The sequence below is a fragment of the Myxine glutinosa genome, chromosome 2 (genome assembly GCF_964187855.1).
Source record: "Myxine glutinosa chromosome 2, kmMyxGlut1.1, whole genome shotgun sequence".
Lineage (NCBI taxonomy): Eukaryota > Metazoa > Chordata > Myxini > Myxiniformes > Myxinidae > Myxine > Myxine glutinosa.
Window position 1 is genome coordinate 74,851,481 of NC_136262.1, and position 19,151 is coordinate 74,870,631.

Genomic DNA, 19,151 nt, shown 5'->3' on the forward strand with positions numbered 1-19,151 from the left:
TACGTCCATACGGGCTAAACTTCATTTTTCTCAGCAACCACTTGTCCAATTGAGACAAAACTTTCAGGGTAGGAGCGACACCCATTTAGAATATTTTTATGATAACTGTGACATCATAGGTCACGTGGTATAGCAGCCATCTTGGATTAAACGCAAATAATTAAAAACAATATTTCTTGGAAACTGCTGAATGGAAAATTTGAAACTTGGCACATTGTCAAGTACTCCTAATGGGGAACAAAAGCATGATAATGATGACATCATCAGTGAAGTGATATACCAGCCATACATGTTTTAATCAAATGCCTTATCCTAAAATTTTGAAATTGCATGCACATAATCTATGGCCGATTTGTATGGAAATATTAAATTTATGATATCATACGTCACATGGTTTGGCAGCCATATTGGATTTAACCTAAAACCTCTAAAAAAAACTAGATGGTATTCATAGAATACTTACCCTGCGCAGTCAACTTGGTGTGAGCCAACTCTTCTGTTTTTGAACGTTTCTTTTTTTTTTTTGATCCAATATGGCTGCCAGACCACGTGAGGGATGACATCATAAATTTATATCCTCTAATATAATTGTTGCATAGATCATGCTCAATAAATTTCAAACTGATCAGACTAAGCATTGTCCCTGTCGAATTATGACGTCATAATTATGACACCAATGATGTCATCGTTGACATCACATATTCCCCATATGGAGTTGTTTACAATGAGCCACGTTTCAATTTTTCCATAGAGTGGTTTTGGAGATATAGAGGTGCAACGTTTTTCGTTTTTTCCAATATGGCGCCTGTAACACATGACCTATGACGTCATGATTATCATTAAAATATTCCAAAAGAGGAGGCGCTCCTATGGTGAAATTTCGTGTCCATAAGACCAACAGTTGCTCAAAAAAAAAAAAGGATCGGATGGATCAGTTGTATTTGTTGAATTATGACGTCATAACGAAGGCACCGATGACATCATCATTGACATATCTTATTCCCCATGGGGAGTAGTTGGCAATGAGCCAGATCTCAATTTTTTCCATGAAGTGGTTTTAGAGATATAGTGTTCGGTTTTTCCAAGATGGCGACTGTACCACGTGACCTATAACGTCATAATAATCATTACAATATTCTACAGGAGGAGGCCCTCCTATGGTGAAAATTTCGTGTCAATCGGACCAAGAAATGCAGAGAAAAAAATTCATACTGATTGAATCAAGTGTTGTACTTGTCGAATTATGCCGTCATAATTAAGGTGCCGATGACATCATCATTAACATATCTTATTCCCCAAGCAGAGTACTTGACAATGAGCCATGTTTCAATTTTTTTTTCCATGGAGCGGTTTTGGAGATATAGAGGTGCAACTTTTTTTCCATTTTTCCAAGATGGCGCCTGTACCACATGACCTATGACGTCATAATTATCATTTTTAAAATTCCACAGGAGGAGCCGCTCATATTCTGAAAATTTCGTGCCAATTGGACAAACAATTGCAGAGGATTTTTTTTTCATACTGATCAGATCAAGCGTTGTACTTGTCGAATTATGACGTCATAATTAAGGCAACGATGACATCATCAACATATCTTATTCCCCATGGGGAGTACTTGACAATGAGCCATGTTTCCATTTTTTCCATTGAGCGGTTTTGGAGATATAGAGGTGTAACGTTTTTCCAAGATGGCGTCCATACCACGTGACCTATTAAGTCATAATTATGAATAAAAAATTTCTACAGGCGGAGGCGCTCATATGGTAAAATTTCGTGTCAATCGGACCAACGGTTGTCGAGAAAATGAATTTTTAAAATGCACACGGCACACGCACATATTTAACTGAATGCTTAACCTCGCTTTTCGCTTCGTGAGCGCAGGGTAAAAAAAAAATAACTTCACCCAAACCACCAAAGCGATCGACTTGAAACTTTGCATGTGTCATCGACTAGGCATGGCGTTTAAAAGTTGATCACGAAAATGTCATCGGTCACATGATGTGGCAGACATATTAGATTGAAGGAAAATATTAAATAATTATATCAGAAATTGCTTACCCTATCGATGAGAAACTTTGCAAATATCATCTAACACCATTGCTCCATATAGTTTGAAAATGATGATGCTGTAGTTCACATGGTTTGGCAGCCATCTTGGATAGATAAACGAACCTTATACGATCAACATGAAACTTCACAAACATGATCCCCTACGCATACATATGTCACATGGTTTGGCAGCCATATTAGCTTGAAAGCCAATATTAAAAAAATCCCTTCTCCGAAACTGCTTCACCGATCGATGTGAAACCTGTCATGTCTGGTAAAAATGTGATACTTGAGAGCAGCTGAAGGGATTTAAATCAAACTTGTTTATTTTTAGTACGGTCAACGAGGGCATCTACCCGTTGTCACGGGCAAGGACTATGCGGAGGCATATTGGTGACGCAGTGCATTGCTCTAGTTTTTATTTATTTATTATTCAATGGAAAATTAGGGACCCATGTGGGCTGAAAGGCCTGATAACCCGATTGTATTCGCGTGGTGAAAACAATGTAGGATAATCTGGTCCTGAATTGACCGTTATGAAAAACGTTCCATTAGCTTTTGTCCAGTGAAAGGACCGTTAAACCCGTTTAGATCATAAAGAATCTAATAATAATAATAATGCATTTATTTTATATAGCGCTTTTCAGGAAGCCCAAAGACGCTTTGACAGAGTGCAAAACATAACGCATAGCAAAACATAAAGACAATTGCAAAAAAAGAAGAATCAATAGGGAAATATTCAAAGCACAAAGGAGGGAGAAGGAGAGGAGATAGTCAGGGGTTAGATGCTGTGGGTTAAATGTTGAATGCAGTGTTGAACAGGTGGGTCTTGAGTGATGTTTTGAATGTGGTGAGTGAGGAGGAGTCTCTGATGGTGTGAGGTAGCGAGTTCCAGAGGGTGGGAGCAGCGATGGAGAAGGCCCTGTCCCCCCAGGATCTAAATTTGGTCCGGATGGGGGGGGTCAGGAGGTTGGTACCAGCAGAGCGGAGGTTGCGGGTGGGAGTGTGTCTGGAGAGGAGGTCAGCCAGGTAGGATGGGGCCAGGTTATGGAGGGCTTTGTAGGTCAAGAGGAGGATTTTGTACTGGATTCTCTGGGAGATGGGGAGCCAGTGAAGCTTGTAAAGGACGGGGGTGATGTGGTCACGGGTCCGGGAATGGGTGAGTAGACGGGCAGCGGAGTTCTGAATGTATTGGAGTTTATTGGTGATTGTTGAGGGTGAACCATAAAGGAGGCTATTGCAGTAGTCCAGACGGGAAGTGATGAAGGCGTGGATGAGGGTTTCTGCAGCCACAGAGGAGAGGGATGGACGGAGACGGGCGATGTTTTTCAGGTGGAAGAAGGCTGTCTTTGTGATCTGTTTAGTGTATTTGTCGAAGGAGAGGGTTTGGTCAAAGATGATGCCAAGATTCCGGATGTGAGGGGAGGTGGACACTGGGAAACCGTCGATGTTGAGGGCAAAGTTATGGGTGGACTTGGTGAGCGTTTTTGGGCCAATGATGATTATTTCAGATTTATCACAGTTAAGTTTGAGGAAGTTGATTTGAAGCCAGGATTTTATTTCAGTGATGCAGTTTGTCAGGATAGAGTGGGTGGCGGTGGAGATGGACTTGGTGGAGATGAAAAGCTGGATGTCATCGGCGAAGCAGTGGAATTGGAGACCATGACGGCGGATTAAGTGACCGAGGGGGGACAGGTAAAGGATAAAGAGGAGGGGGCCAAGAACTGAACCTTGGGGGACACCTTGGGGGAGGGGAGCAGTGGGGGATTTGCAGTTATTGATGGAGATGAACTGACGTCTGTCAGAGAGGTATGATTTAATCCAAGAGAGGGCAGTGCCGGTAATGTTAAAGGTGGTTTCAAGTCGGGTGAGGAGGATGGTGTGATCGATGGTGTCAAAGGCAGCGCTGAGGTCGAGGAGGATGAGAATGTTGAGGTTGCCAGCATCAGAGGAGAGGAGAAGGTCGTTGGTGATTTTGAGGAGAGCAGTTTCAGTACTGTGGTTGGACCGGAATCCGGATTGGATGGATTGCAAAACATTGGTCTAAAACAAATCTAAAGTGGTCGAAGATTATTAAATGGTGTTAGGGGCTAAAGGAATGTAATGTCTTAAAAGGAGTAAAAGGGTCATGAAAGGGAAGAGGACTAAAAAGGTCTTAAATGGTCTAAAGTGTATATCGAGGTTTAATGGCTTGTATGACGTCTAAGGGATCTAAATGCTACATTCCAATACGAGTTAGTGTCTAAACGGTCTGAGGGTCTGAAGAATATAAAGGGTTTATATGGTCTAAAAGGTATAAAGGTCTAAAATGTTGAAAGGCCTTAAAGGGTTAAAGAGGTCTAAATAATCTAAACAGTCTAAAGGTCAAAAGGTATTCAGGTGTAAGGGGTCTATTAGAGTTCAAGGGGTCATAAAAGTCACTTATAGGAGTTTAATGGGTCATAAAGTTCTGTGGTGTCTTAGAGAGGTATAAAAGTCTAAAGTGTATGTTCCAAAAGTACTTGGGGCCTAACGGGTCTGAAAGGGGTTGAAAGGGTGTAAATGTTTAAAAGGTCTGAAAAGGATCTTTAAATGTCTAAGGTTTTAAAGGGTCTAAAGGCTATGGGGTCTAAAGGTCCAAAGGGTAGGTTCCAATAGTAGTTAGGGTAGGGGTCTGAAGTCTAAAGGTTCTAAGAGATCAAGGGGAGGTAAGGGTCTAAAGGGGTCAAAGAGTCAAAAAGTGTCTTAAGTTGTAAAGGTCAGAATGGTCTACAGTGGATAAGGAGCCTATAGAGGTATATAGGGTTTTAAAGGGTGGGGAGTGTTGAAAGGGGACTTAAAAGGACTGAAAGGGCATAATAACTAAAAGGGACTACAGAAAGAACTGAAATGACTGTACCCTCTCTGAATGCTAACCTAACCAATGGCCGAAAGACCCGAGAGTTGCCAGAAATTGGACGAGGTTTGTCCAAAATACGCGAGTGTGGATCAGGCCTACAAAAATGTTCGCTTTTGTGCTCAGAACATTTTACAGAGCACTGTTATGAAACGACAGAGATGGCTGGATGTTGTGGTTATCCTCCATGATTAAGCGGAAGAAACAGCTCGAAACTGTAACACCATCTCTTCCGAGCTTCCAGTACATGACCATGGGTGATTTGAGTGGTGAATCAAACACCTGTGCTGGCCTGCCGGCGACCGATCTCACCTCACCACCACCCCTCCACCCCACTTCCACTGTGGCGGAGCATCGGAGCACGAAATCGCAAATCGGCACTTTAGGGCTTTTTTGACGCTTGGTGATTGGCAAAAATAATTCAAAAAATATTCCCTTCAAATTAGACTGTGATTAATGATTTTCAATGGTTTTCAGGGAAAAAAAAACAATTGTGTTTGGGTTTCCCTTTAAATTAAATGACAAAACATCGAGTGAGATGACGGAATCTCACGATATGTGATGGACATACAAAATACTTCATTAGTTTTTCCACATTGACGTCATGAATCATGCTGAGTTTGAAAACAGTCCGTTGAGCTGCCTTGGAGTATGAAAAAAATGTGAATGGATCCATTGCCGGAAGGAAAGCAGGACTCGTATTGTTATGGCTTCAACAGCTCATCTCTACTTAGTTGTAGACGAACTAAAAACAATTTTTTTTTTTTTTTTTTTTTTTTTTGTGTACTGAATCGAGGCTCGTGAAAGAGCTAACATTTACTTCACAAACAAATCAACCAGACAAACAAAATATATAAAAAGAGGGAGCGGAAAACAAGATGGGGAGAGAAGGGGCAGCACATAAACACAACATTTGAGAGCAGGGAGATGTGTGGAAGGGAGAGGGCTTGGGGGGAGGAGGCGTGGGAAGGGGGAGGGAGAAGTATAAAACACAAGGACACCAAGGACTTCCAGGACAGAAGTTGGTATTTCAAAAAAGTGGAATTGGGGTGAAATTAGCGGGGGTAGAAAAGATCAAGGTTTTGGATGGGGGAAGATAAGAGATGGTGGTGAACAGCTGTTTTAAAGACCTGGAGGGTGGAGTGGGAGTGAAGAGAGTGAGGGAGTTTGTTCCAGAGGCGGGAGAAAAGAGGAATGAAGGAGTGAAGGTGAGCAGAGAGTCTTGATTTTGGCAGTTTGACCATAAGAGGGTTGCAGGCAGATCTTGTGCGACCTGTAGGAATATTTGCGGGACAGAGCCCAGAGAGAGCTGGGGGAGCAAGGCCAGAGAGGAGTCGGTAGAAGATGGAAAGACCACCAACCTGCCTGCGGTGAGTGAGTGAGAGGCCCTTGGAGTTAGCTTCATCGCGGGAGATTCCAATGATTCTGAATGCTTTGGTTTCAACAGCGTGAAGACGAGCTAGGTGTGAGGCAGGAGCACCAGACCAGAGGGGAGAGCAGTATTCCATTGAGCTGCGGATGAAAGCCTTGTATGTGGTGAGGAGCTCAGGTGTGCCAAGGAAGGAATTCGCACGACGGAGGATGCCCAGTCAGCGACTGGCTTTGGAGGCCAGATTTGAAATGTGGTTTTCCCAGGAAAGTGGTTTCTTTCCCAGAAAATGTGGTTTCTTTCATTTTACATTTTTTTTTTTTTTGGTAAACAAGATTGAGGCTCGTGTAAGAGCCAACATTAATGACAAAATACCCCAACAACAGACACACAAAACGTACAATAAAGGGAGCGGGAGACAAGATGGGGAGAGATGGGGACACACAGCAGAGAACAGGGACATCGGGAGATCTGTGAGAGGGAGACGACTTGGGGGGAGGAGTAACGGGAAGGCGGGGGGTGGGGGGGGGGGAGGTGGGAGAGGTATAAAACATATGGACAATGCTAGAACTTCCAGGAAAGAAGTCGGTATTTCCAAAAACGTGGACCCGGGGTGAATTAACGGGGGTAGAATAGATCAAGGTTTTGGATGGGGGAAGATAAGAGATGGTGGTGAACAGCTGTTTTAAAGACCTGGAGGGAGTAATGCGATTGAAGAGAGTGAGGGAGTTTGTTCCAGAGGCAGGAGTAAGGAGGAATGCAGGAGTGAAGGTGAGCAGAGAGTCTTGATTTTGGCAATTTCACCAGAAGAGGGTTGCTGGCCGGTCTTGTGCAACCTGCAGGAATATTTGGGGGACAGAGCACAGATAGAGCTGGGGGAGCAACGCCGGACAGAAGTCAGTAGAAGACAGAAAGAACCTGCCTGCGGTGAGAGAGAGAGAAAGGCCCTCCAATCAGCTTTGTCGCTGGAGATTCCAATGATTCTGAAAGCTTTGGTTTCAACAGTGTGAAGCCGAGCTAGGTGTGAGGCAGGAGCACCAGCCCAGACGGGGAGAGCAGTATTCCATTGAGCTGTGGATGAAAGCCTTGTATGTGGTGAGGAGTTCAGGTGCGCCAAGGAAGGACTTCGCACGACGGAGGATGCCCAGTCGGCGACTGGCTTTGGAGGCCAGCTTGGAAATGTGGTTTCCCCAGGAAAGATCATGGCAGATAGTGAGACCAAAAAGCTTGAGTGACAGAACTTCTTGGAGAGGATTGTTGAGAAAGTAGATGGGAGGGTTGTCCAGTCGGTCTTTTCGGAGAGACATCGTGAGAGTGTGAGAGTTGTCAGTATTGAAAGACCTGTTCCACTTGTTTCACCAGTCTGTGATTTTGTCCAGGTATGCAGAGAGAGATGAGGCTGCAGACTGCCGATCTGAGGGATGAGGAATGGAGCGGCAGAGAGTGGGGTCATCAGCAAAAAGATAGAGAGGATTTTCCAGAGAGTCGGAGAGATCATTGATGAAGACCAGAAAAAGCGCAGGGCCCAGAACACTGCCTTGGGGAACTCCAGCCTAAACAGGAAGGGGTGATGAGAGAAATCCATTCAGGGCCACACATTGACTGCGACCAGAGAGGACGTCCGCAAGCCATTAGTGGAGATTTCCATGGATACCATAGGAGGAGAGTTTAGTGGGCAGAGCGTGGTGCCAGACCGTATCGAAGGCACGTGATATGCCAGGGGAGACAGCTCTGATTTCCTGTTTGGCATTGAGGACCTCCGCAGCATGACCATAGTAGAGTGACCTGGGCTGAAACCAAATTGATGATCAAAGATCAAGCCATTGGAGAAGTTGTAGAATTTTATATCCGAAGCAATGATGGATTCCATGACTTTGCTGATAATTGGGAGCAGGCTGATTGGTCTGTAGTTGCAAGGATCTGTTTTTGCACTTTTTTTGTGTAAAGCGGTAATGTTGGATGATTTCCAAACTGATTGCAGATAACCTTGAGCGAAAGAGAGGGTGAAGAGAATGGAGAGAGGGTGTTTGAAAGATCAGCAGAGCAGGATTTTAGGACCCGTGGGTTGATGCCGTCTGGTCCAGTTGCAGAATCAGAGTCGAGGTTTGACAGAAACTTCTCCACCTTGTCAGGAGAGAAGGACACAGAGTCCAGGAGCAGCTGGGTTCGAATGGGTAAAGTGGGTACAGAGAAAGATGGGTTTGGGACACTATTTTGTGGCAAACACAGAGTTGAGGCATTCGGCTTTGTCACGTGCGGAGTCAGCTGTGTAGCCATTTGAGGTAAGGGAGGGGATGGAGGGGGAACAAACACCGGAAACAGATTTGACCAGATGCCACCAGGATTTGGAGGATGGAGACAGGTTTGAGAGTTCTGTCTTGAGAGTAGAGAGATATTGTTTCCTGGATCTCCTGAGGGAAGACACACACTTATTCCGATCTTGGTGGAAGGAACTGAGATTGCCTTCAGTTGGATTAGCCTTCGAAGAGGCAATGGCAAGTTGTTTCAGGGCAACTGCCTCACCACAAGATTCAGTGTACCATGGATGGGAGGAAGGGTAAGACAACTGAATATTAGATGGGATAAATCTGTGCATGAGAGAGAGCAGTTTACTTTGGAAGAATTCCCAGGAAGAGTTGATGTCAGAGGCAGTAGAGATGGGAGACCAGTCCAGATGATTGATGGCTGCTTGAAGACCATGCCAGTCGGCCTGAGTGAAATGGCAGACTCGTCGACACTGAGGAGGCTCTCTGGAGCAGAAGTAGAGCAGCAGACATTTGCAGGGAAGTTTGTCATAACCAAGTCTAGAAGAGAAGATGCTCCGTTGACTGAGATCCGGGTCGGTAAAGTGACAGATTGTGTCGGTCTCAATGAGTCGCAGAAGACCTTTGCTGAGGTGCCATGGCTGGTGAGAGAGGTACCCACACCCAGCCAGCTGGCTTGATGACAGTTGAAGTCGCCACATATGAGGAAGAGAGAGTTGGGATGAGTGGATCGAAGTTGGTCCATGTTGTCAGACAGCGAAATTTAAATTGAGTCGTCACTGTTTGGAGGACGGTACAAAACACATATGAACAAAAGGGGAGAGCGGAGAGGAAGCCGCAGCCAGAGGTACTCCTGGGGGTGGGGTCGAGAGAGGGCAGTGCAGGGCGAGTGAAGAATAAAGTTTTTGATAAAGATAGCAACCCCACCACCAGGACGAGGCTCAGGTCTATCATAACGGAGGAGGGAGTAACCAGGAAGAGATATTAAGGAATCGGAGACATCTTGAAGGAGGAAAGTTTCTGTTAAGCAGATTATGTCTGGTTTGTGAGAAGCAACCTGTATGGAGAGATCAATCAGGTTTGAGCGAAGGCCCCGGATGTTTGAGATCCATTCCGTTAAGGAAGAGGGAGGGGAGCATTGGATACAGGACAGGGGAGGGAAGGGGTAGGGTAAGATGAAGGCTGAGAGGGGGAGGTAGGGAGAGCTGTTGATCGTGTGTCAGAGATTGCATAAGAGCTAGGAGAAAGGGAAGGATGATGAGCCGGACAAAAGGTTTGATGGTGATGGGATGGGATTCCTTACTCCATCACAAAAAATAATTGCACATCACATCACATGTCTTGTTTTGCTTGGCAATTTAGTCTCAGGGTCATTGCGATGATTTAACATTAATATTTGTATCTTCTCATATATAAACAACAGGAAATCCTGGGAATTACCTTTGCCACGAAGGGGGCGAAGGTTATGTTTTCACCCCTGTCTGTTTGTCTGTTTTCCCCCGTTTGTTTCTTTGTGAACAGGATATCTCAAAAAAACGTTGTGGACGGATTCGGACGAAATTTGGTGGAGAGGTTGGGTATGTGACAAGGACGAAATGATTAAATTTTGGTGAAGATCCGACCCGGATACTGGAACTTTCTAAGTGATCCTTCACCATTGACAGGGTCAAAACGATACATAGCACAATATCTCAAAAAGTTGTGGATGGATTCGGACAAAACGTGGTGGATGGGTTGCAAGTGTCACAAGGACTAATAGTTTCGATTTTTGTGAAGATCCGGATCCGGATACTAATAATAGTAACATAACAACAATTTACCTTTGATGGTGGTATTTTTAATGACAATTGCTTCCGTGACAGATTTTGAAATGGTTGATAGAGACGTCATATTCATGATAATTCTGCTGATAATCTTTGTGGATTCCCTTGATGTCATTTCTTGGGTTTCATAATCCCATAACAAGCCTTGGTTTTAGGAGACCAGTGACACTTTTTTTTCCCCTGTCATCAGCGTGACGTCAAGGGTCGTGTCCTCATTGATCATGTGTGCAACCACCTGAACCTCTTGGAGCGGGACTATTTTGGCATCCGTTTTATGGACGTGGACAAGCAGAGAGTGAGTTGAACACTTCACCTGCATTGGTGAATCCTCTCGAGTCGCCTGTCCTTTTTCCTTCCATATTTGTCTAATTATCCTCCCATCAATCTATATCTAAAGTACCTTGACTTTCCAAAGACTTGTGCTTTCACTGCCCAATCATAAAAGAGATAAATGGGTTGCATGTAAAATTCAGTGTCTGTTACAAATATATTTTAAAAGGTTAATTTCGGCTAAATTTGGAAAATTGGTAGAAACGGGCCATTAAACATAATTATCCACTATTAGCAGGTGGTTGACAACTCACTGGCCTTTCCTTTGTTCACTTGTGGTGATAATTGGACCTGATAATCTCCCAGCATGCACCTGCCCTCAGTACATCTTCTTATATATATTAATGCTGCCAATGAAATACTCTCCTTTCCTCTCCCAGTGGAGGCGGAGTGCCTCGTCGCAGTCTTAGACCCAGTCTTGTCTCTCATTGACATAAACGACCTCTCTTCTGCTTGAGAAAACACCCTCTTCACTTTTACCAATGACACTATTATGTCAAGAAGTTGTTGTTGGCTTCCAGATAAACAGCTGCAGAGTGGGTATCCTAAACGCTATACCAAGTCATTTCTTGAAACATCAGACATACTCACAACCGACGACACCTATCCACAGCTGAATGGAATACTGCTCTGTGTTAAGGGCTGGGGCCCCAGCATCACATCGATCTCTCCTGGATTGGGTAAAATCTAAAGCTCTCAAAATTGTTGTCATCTTCCATGATTGAGATGAAGCACAAGGCCTGTTACTGCCATAACAAAAATGGGCTGTGTCCCCTGCTTTTATTAGCACGTCTCCCCACGCAGTGGGAGTCGGGTTTTGTAATCACTTCTGTGTCTGTGAGTCTGTCCTGGCTGTAACTTTTTTTTTTTACCATTTGACCTTTTGTCATCAAATTTTCAACAAGGCATTATTATGAGAGTATTGTTGCGGATATGGGATTTGCATCCATCCATATCCGCTTGTAAATATTCCCCTATTTCCTCAATACTTCCCAACTCTCCCCAATCCCCCATTCCCTAGTCCCATTTTCTGTAAACAACACTCTGTAGACCCGACCTCCCCCTATTTCCCCCATTAAATGTCGCACCTAGGTTCACCGCATCTCATGTAAGACAACTATAGGACATCTTGCTAGTTATTCTTAGTCTATGTCAGTTAAGGATTCGTTTCCATTAATTCTGACCCTTAGTTGCACCAGAATGTGATTGTATGGCACCGTTAGGAAGTTTAGGACCTCCCAATACCTCCCCGCAGCTCTTCCTCACAGTTCAGCAACAACAACAACAACAACAACAATGAGCGCAGGGAGTGCGCGTCCTCACTCCGGCTTGGTTGGTAGGGGTGGTGGGAGGGCACCAGGCCTTCCCAATGAGCCGCCATCGGACATGTGCTCGACGGGGTTACCAAACAGGGGCTCCCTGTCGGCTCCTCGTCAAGGGCGGAGCCCGGTAACCCCCACACCCAATGGAAGCGGCGGACCGGCCCCAGTGGGGCGGAACCAACCAGCCGAGGGCGTGTCACTCCCCGCTGAGCATGCGCAGTGAGAGGGAGGTGACGTCAGATGCGCGCTGAGCTTGGAGCAAGCAAGACCACCTCCGAGCGCTGTGAGACCTCCCTGCATCTTTTGAACCATGCTTTATCCTGTCCCCGAGCCAAGGTGCACCTTGTGCCATCGACCTACCTGTCCCTTCCTGCCATCAATCCCTGTGTAAGTCTACCTTGTCCGTTTGTCCGTGGTCTGTCGGGGAATAGATAAGACTGCATTTAAGTGCCCATCTCCTCTGTGTCTTTACCTCACTCTGCCTTGTAATCTACCCCCTTTTCTCCACCACTGTAATTATACCCTTCTCCGGAGGTCTTGAGAACTGTACCCCCCTTGCGTCGTTTCCTCTTTCCCAGTCGTCGTGTCCTTTCCATCATTGATTTAGCATAGCGCGATTTGGCCAACGTCTGGGTGAATCGGGTGAGTGTAAGGGAAGAAACGGGGAGCAACTGTTCGGCCGCGGTGACCTCCGCTCGGTAAATAACATCCAATCTGCGGTCCGTAACAACTGGTGTCTGGGAGTGGGATACGAGGCCCGAACCAAAAAGAAACAAAAAAAAACAAAAAAAAAACATCTAGACAAAATTTGGTCAAAATTATAAAGTACCGAAATTGCTTTTGTTTTACAAAAACCCGAATTTTGAAAGTCGCGCTATGGGAGATCAAGACGGCTGGGTTCCGGTAGAGGAGAGTGAGGCAGGGTCGATCCAGGACCAAATTGAGGGACATGAGGAGAGCGAAGCAGTGAGGGCGACAGGTTCGCAAAATGGCGGCGCTAGGCATGGGGAAGAGGAGCGCGAACAACAGGTCGGCGCCGCGCAGGGGATTGCGGTAGCTGTACCCGTGCCGCCGATACACATGCAAGTCCTCATGGCGCAAATAGGGGCCCTGTTGGCCCAGAATAGCGAGAAATTGAGGGAGGACATGGGGGCCAATAGCCAACGGTTAGAACAAAGGATGGGGTCCAATAGTGAGAAATTGAGGGAGGACATGGGGGCCAATAGCCAACGGTTAGAACAAAGGATGGGGGCCCAGATCGGAGGGTTAGGGAGTAGAATAGAGGGATTAGACAATAGATTAGGGGAAATACAGGAGGGGCTAACGGGGGTAGAAAACAGAATGGCCGCTCAAGAGAATCAAATGGAAGGGATGTAAAAGGGGTTAGAGGGGTTAGAAAACAGTATGGAAGGCAAATTGAGGGACATGAGGGACCAAGCGGAGAGGGAAGTTAAACAAATGGGGCAGCAGATGGAGGGGGTCAGAATGGGGGTAGAAACTAAATTGGATGCTCACAGGGAGGAAATGGAGCAGATGAGGGTGGTATCTGGGCAGGAGATGCAAGTGATGGGAGGGGAGATCAGAAGAGGTGTGAGTGAGGAGGTCGGAGGAGTGCGCGAGGAGGTGAGGCACTGTGAGGAGCGCATGGAGAAGGAGGTGAGAAAGGGGACTGTAAAATTGCAAGGTGGTATAGAGGAGTTGACGCTGGGAGTAGAACAGCTGACAGTGGGACATAAGGAGTTGAGGGACCAGGTAAAGAAGAACACAGCGGTAATAGAGGGTTTAAAATCAACACAGAAGGAGATGAAAAAGGACGTAGGGGTAATTTAAAAAGAGTGTCAGACGGTACATGAGGACCTGACGAGGAAAATGAACAAGGTGGTAGAGGTGATGGAGGTTAAAGAGCGGGAGGTGCGGGAGCACATAGAAAAAAATAAGGTGGAGTTAGAGGAAGAACTTAAGGGGGCGCACAAGGAGATGAAGGAGGTGAAGCAGAAATTAGAAGAAGTGGAAGAAGGGGTGAGCGAAATTAAGAAGTGACGGAGAGAGGATAAGAAAGAGATAAAAGAGGAAGTAAAAGAATTGGTCCAAAGTCTGTGTTCGGATCGTGATGATGTGCTCATTAACCGGATGAGGGATTCGCAGGTGATGGAGGAGAAGCGAAGAGAAAGAGGACCCGGTGTAAGTGGTGACCAATATGGTCGTGCGTATGATGCGCCAGGTGATTTAATAAGCTTGGGGGTCGAGATGGACCCGGATGTTCGTGAGAGGCCACGAGTGAGGTGTATGGCTGGTCCGGAGTGTATGGAACGAGGGTGCGAGCAAGAGGGTCCGGTGATGGGAGAGGTGCGAGGTGTGAGTGAGCAAGGTTGTGGTGGTATGGAATGGGTAGCGGGTTGCGGAAGCGTGACCCATGCATCGACACCAACAGGGGTAGTTTTTAGAGGGACAGGGGAGGCACGGGAGCCCCTTGGGGGTAATGTACTGTGGGGGCCCGGCCGGTTCGGCCCCGCGCTGACCCCGCAAGGGGCGACGCACGGGGTCCGGCAGGTGGGCAACGACTCGCATACGAGGTGGTCCCACAAGGTCCCACTCGCGCCGTATGACGGCAAGAGTGATCTATGAGCGTACCTGGCGCAGTTTGACTGTGTGTGTAAGGGCAACGGTTGGGGTGAGGACGAAGGTGGAGTACACCTGGTGGCCGCATTGCGCGGCGCGGCGGCGGAGGTGCTGACGGCATTACCACCGGGTGCTCTCACCCTGCCAGCCCTCCGCGACGCCCTAATTAATCGATTCGGCATTGAACAGCAGAGCGAGCTTGTTAAAGCTCAGCTCGCGCTGCGAAAACGCAAGCCCCAGGAAGCCATCGGGGAACTTGCCCACGACATTCGCCGCGCAGTGGGGATCGCACATGCTAACATGGCAGCGGATTCCCGGGAAAGCCTGGCGCTGGACCATTTTATCCAGGCCCTCCCGGATATTGAGCTCCGGCAACAGCTCGCCATGTGGCGCCCGCAGACTCTGAGCCAGGCGGCTGACGCTGCAGCCCGTTGGGAAGCAGCGAGGCCCCTGGCCCGGGGGAGCGAGCGTCACGCAGTGGCGGTCCGCCAGGTGGGACCCCCGATGGAAGGAGGACCCCTTTAGGGGGCCCGCCCCCGACGTGAGTCCTGACCTGGCGGGCATGGTCCGGAGGCTGGTGGACCAGCGCCTGGCGGGACCTGGACCATGGCAGGCGGCCCCGGAGGTGGCCCGCGGTGGACCACGAGCGGGTAATCCAATTCGGACCTTCAGGGGGGGAAATTTGGAATTCCGAAGACAAGCACCTTATCAGGTGAGGTGCTATACTTGCAACCGTCTGGGTCACCTGGCGCGGCACTGTTGAGACACGCGCCGGGATGATCCCCGGCGGTTGAGGTCCTCAACTCTGCCCAGGGGGGAGCGGGTTAGCCGACCCCAGACACCCCCCCCCGCCAGACCCCGGGAAACTAGAAGGTGTCGGGCACGTAGGGCGGTGTTCGGCAGAAGAGGATGGAGGAGAGCCCTCATTGACGCGACAGGTCATTTATTGTGGCCAAATTGGAACCGGTAGCCTGACAATCAGATGCAAAATTGCCGGCGTGGGGGTAGACGCCGTAGTGGACACAGGAGCTAGCGCCACGATCATCAGCCCTGTGGTCCTTGATTCGAGCGCAGGTGGCTGGGATAAGATCCAGCGCCTGCAAAATTATAGTTTGCAACTTGCTACCGGGATAACGGCCCCGATCATAGCGCGTGGTTCTGTGACCCTCAAGTTAGGGTCGGTAAGGAGGGAGATAGATGTTTGGGTGGCGGAGGTGTGCGACCCATGTTTAATAGGGTTGGATTTGTTGACTGCCAGCGGTTGTAAAATCGACTTGTGCCGGGGGATCCTGCAAGTGGGAGTAGAAGAGCTGCCGTTAGGGGGAGTGAGCATGGCCGAGAGAGCGGAGCTGGAGGCTTCCGAGGCCGTGACCATTCCTCCAAGGGCCGAGGCGATAGTGCCGGCCCGATGGGCAGCTCGCCCAACATGGCAGGAATCCTGCGGCCTGGTCGAACAGGTGGCAGTGCAGTCCATACCGGGTTTAATCGTGGGCCGCACCCTTGTAAAAACGGACGGACCGGTAGTGGCCGTCCGAGTAATAAATATAAGTACAGAACCACGCACTATAGTAAGGGGCACGAGGGTAGCTGGCTGCACCCCAGTTAAGGAAGTCGCGACAGTGAGGGGCGAGAACGTACAGCCGAGCCGGCCCCAGGGGGAGCCTTCAATAAGAAGTAGGAATTGGCCCGATCCCATTTGCGAGATGGTAAATCGTAGTAGCGTAGAGTTGGGAGGTACCCAGAGGGGGGCCTTACACAAACTGGTTGGGTCCCATTTGGACCTCTTCTCCTTGTCCACCAAGGATATTGGACGTACGGGCCTGGTGAAACATCAGATCCACACCGGTGAGGCCCGGCCTATTCGTCAGGCCGCCCGACGGCTCCCTTGGAGCAAGAGGGCGGAAGCTGACGAGCAGGTTGAAAAAATGCTCGACGCAGGCATGATCGAGCCCTCGAAGTCCTTGGATGTCACCTGTTGTGCTGGTCAAAAAGAAGGATGGGACCACGCGGTTCTGCGTGGACTATCGCCAGCTAAACAACGTGACACTCAAGGACTCATATCCCCTGCCAAGGATTGATGACACCCTCGATGCCGTTGCGGGCTCAAATTGGTTCTCAACTTTGGACCTCAAGAGTGGGTATTGGCAGGTGGAGATGGATAGGGCAGGGAAGGAGAAAACGGCATTTTCCAAAGGTAAGGGACTGTATCAGTTTACTGTGATGCCGTTTGGTTTGTGTAACGCCCCCGCCACCTTTGAAAGATTGATGGAACATGTACTAGGCGGCATGCCATGGCAATCATGCCTGGTGTACCTGGATGACGTCCTAGTACATGCCAAAACGTTCCCCCAGGCAGTAGCTAATTTGGACCAGGTGTTTAGGTGCCTCAGACAGGCAGGGTTGAAACTGAGCCCCAGTAAGTGCACCTTGTTTGCCAAGGAGGTGGCCTATTTAGGCCACGTCATCGGTTGCGAGGGGGTAAAAACGGACCCAGACAAAATTAAAGCGGTAGAGGAGTGGCCCGCACCACGTACCATCAAAGAGGTGCGGGTATTTTTGGGACTCTGCTCCTACTACCGGCGCTTCGTGGCGAAATTTGCGGAGTTGGCTCGGCCCCTTCACCGCCTTACGGAGAAGGGGACGAGATTTAATTGGACAAGGGAGTGCCAAGAGGCCTTCCTACAATTGAAGGGGTGTTTGACATCCGCACCCCTTCTAGCTTACCCCACTAGTGACGGGACATTTACCCTGGACACGGATGCAAGCCAGGAAGGATTGGATGCAGTTTTGTCACAGACACAGGAGGGCGTGGAGAGAGTGATTGGTTATTATAGCCGGGCCTTGAGTAGGCCCGAGCGAAATTATTGTGTCACTCGCAAAGAGTTATTGGCTATGCTGGCTGCCATGAACCATTTCCACCCGTACTTGTACGGGCGGAAATCTTTGGTTAGAACTGACCATTCCTCCTTGCAATGGCTCCTGCGGTTCAAGGAACCGGAGGGCCAAATTGCAAGGTGGTTGGAAAAGTTGCAGCAGTACGATTTTGATGTGGCCCATAGGGCCGGGAAGGCCCATGGTAATGCGGACGCACTCTCTCGGCGTCCTTGTCTGGGGGAAAACTGCAAATTTTGTGCGAGACACGAGGAGAGGGAACAATTGGGCGATTCGGACCCGATCCTCGTTGTCCGTGCAACCCGGGTGAGAGGGCCAATTTTGCCACAAACCGCAGATGAGGAATTCGGAACTTTGGCTTGGAGCGCGGCCCAGCGGGAGGACCCCGTACTGGGACCGGTGCACGGATGGGTGAGATTGGGGCAAAGACCTAATGGGGAAGAGGTCACCCCCCTCGGGGCACAGACCAAGGCATATTGGGCTCAGTGGAAAACCCTGGAATTGAAGGATAACATCTTGTATCGCAAGTGGGTGGAGGTTCCCTCTGATAAAACTTCCTGGCTGGTGGTAGTCCCAAATAAATTTAAGACCGATATATTGCAACAGGTGCATGGTACCCACCCCGGCGGCCATTTGGGCAGGACAAAGACGACATCGCAGGTACGCCGGAGGTTTTATTGGGTGAATATGGGGCGCGACATACAGGACTGGTGTCGGAGATGCGACGCCTGTACTGCAAAAAAGGGACCAGCACGGAGGATGAGGGCCCCCCTTCAATTACACCAGGTGGGGGCCCCCCTAGAGCGGGTGGCCATGGATATCCTAGGCCCACTACCCCGCACCCGCCTAGGTAATAAGTACATCCTCGTTGTGATGGACTACTTCACCAAGTGGCCGGAGGCCTACGCCCTCCCCAACCAAGAAGCAGGGGTGGTAGCGCAGGCCTTCGTGGAAGGATTTGTATGCCGGCATGGGATTCCGCAGGAGTTGCACACCGACCAGGGACGAAATTTTGAGAGCAAATTGCTAAAAGATGTGGGCAGTCTCCTGTCAATTCGGAAAACAAGAACAACGCCTTTAAGACCTCAATCTGACGGGATGGTGGAAAGATTCAACCGAACTTTAATCCAACAACTGGCACTGTTCACCGCCACCCGTCAGGATGACTGGGACGAACATCTCCCTTATTTGCTCATGGCCTACCTAACCAGCCAGCACGGGGCCACCGCATGCAGTCCAGCGTTGCTTATGTATGGGCGGGAGTTACGGGCTCCCGCCGACTTGCTATGCGGTGCCGTGCCAGACACAGTGGTTAACCCGCCGAGGGAGGGGTACGCACGTCACCTAGAGGAAGGCATGGAGCTAGTCCATGCCTTCGCCCGCCGCCAACTCCATCTGGTGGGGGAAAAGATGAAGCGCAGGTACGACCACCGGAGCCAGGGGAGTCAGTACACTCCGGGGATGAAGATTTGGTTCTTCAATCCCCGGAGGAGGAAGGGTAGGTGCCCGAAACTCACCTCTCCCTGGCAAGGCCCGGGGTTCGTCCTGTCGCAAGTCTGTGACGTGGTAGTAAAAATCAAAATGGGGCCACGAGCCCTCCCTCGGATC

The 19,151-nt window shown here is 48.7% G+C and overlaps 1 protein-coding gene across 1 annotated transcript in view; it reads left to right on the forward strand.

Annotated features, from left to right (window-relative positions):
* The window catches only part of FRMD3 (FERM domain containing 3), a 94,092-nt gene that overhangs the window by 12,681 nt on the left and 62,260 nt on the right, over positions 1–19,151 (forward strand). Inside the window, exon 3 of the mRNA XM_078772602.1 lies at positions 10,571–10,675. Coding sequence (XP_078628728.1) covers positions 10,571–10,675 — 105 coding nt within the window. The remainder of the gene's footprint in view (positions 1–10,570; positions 10,676–19,151) is intronic.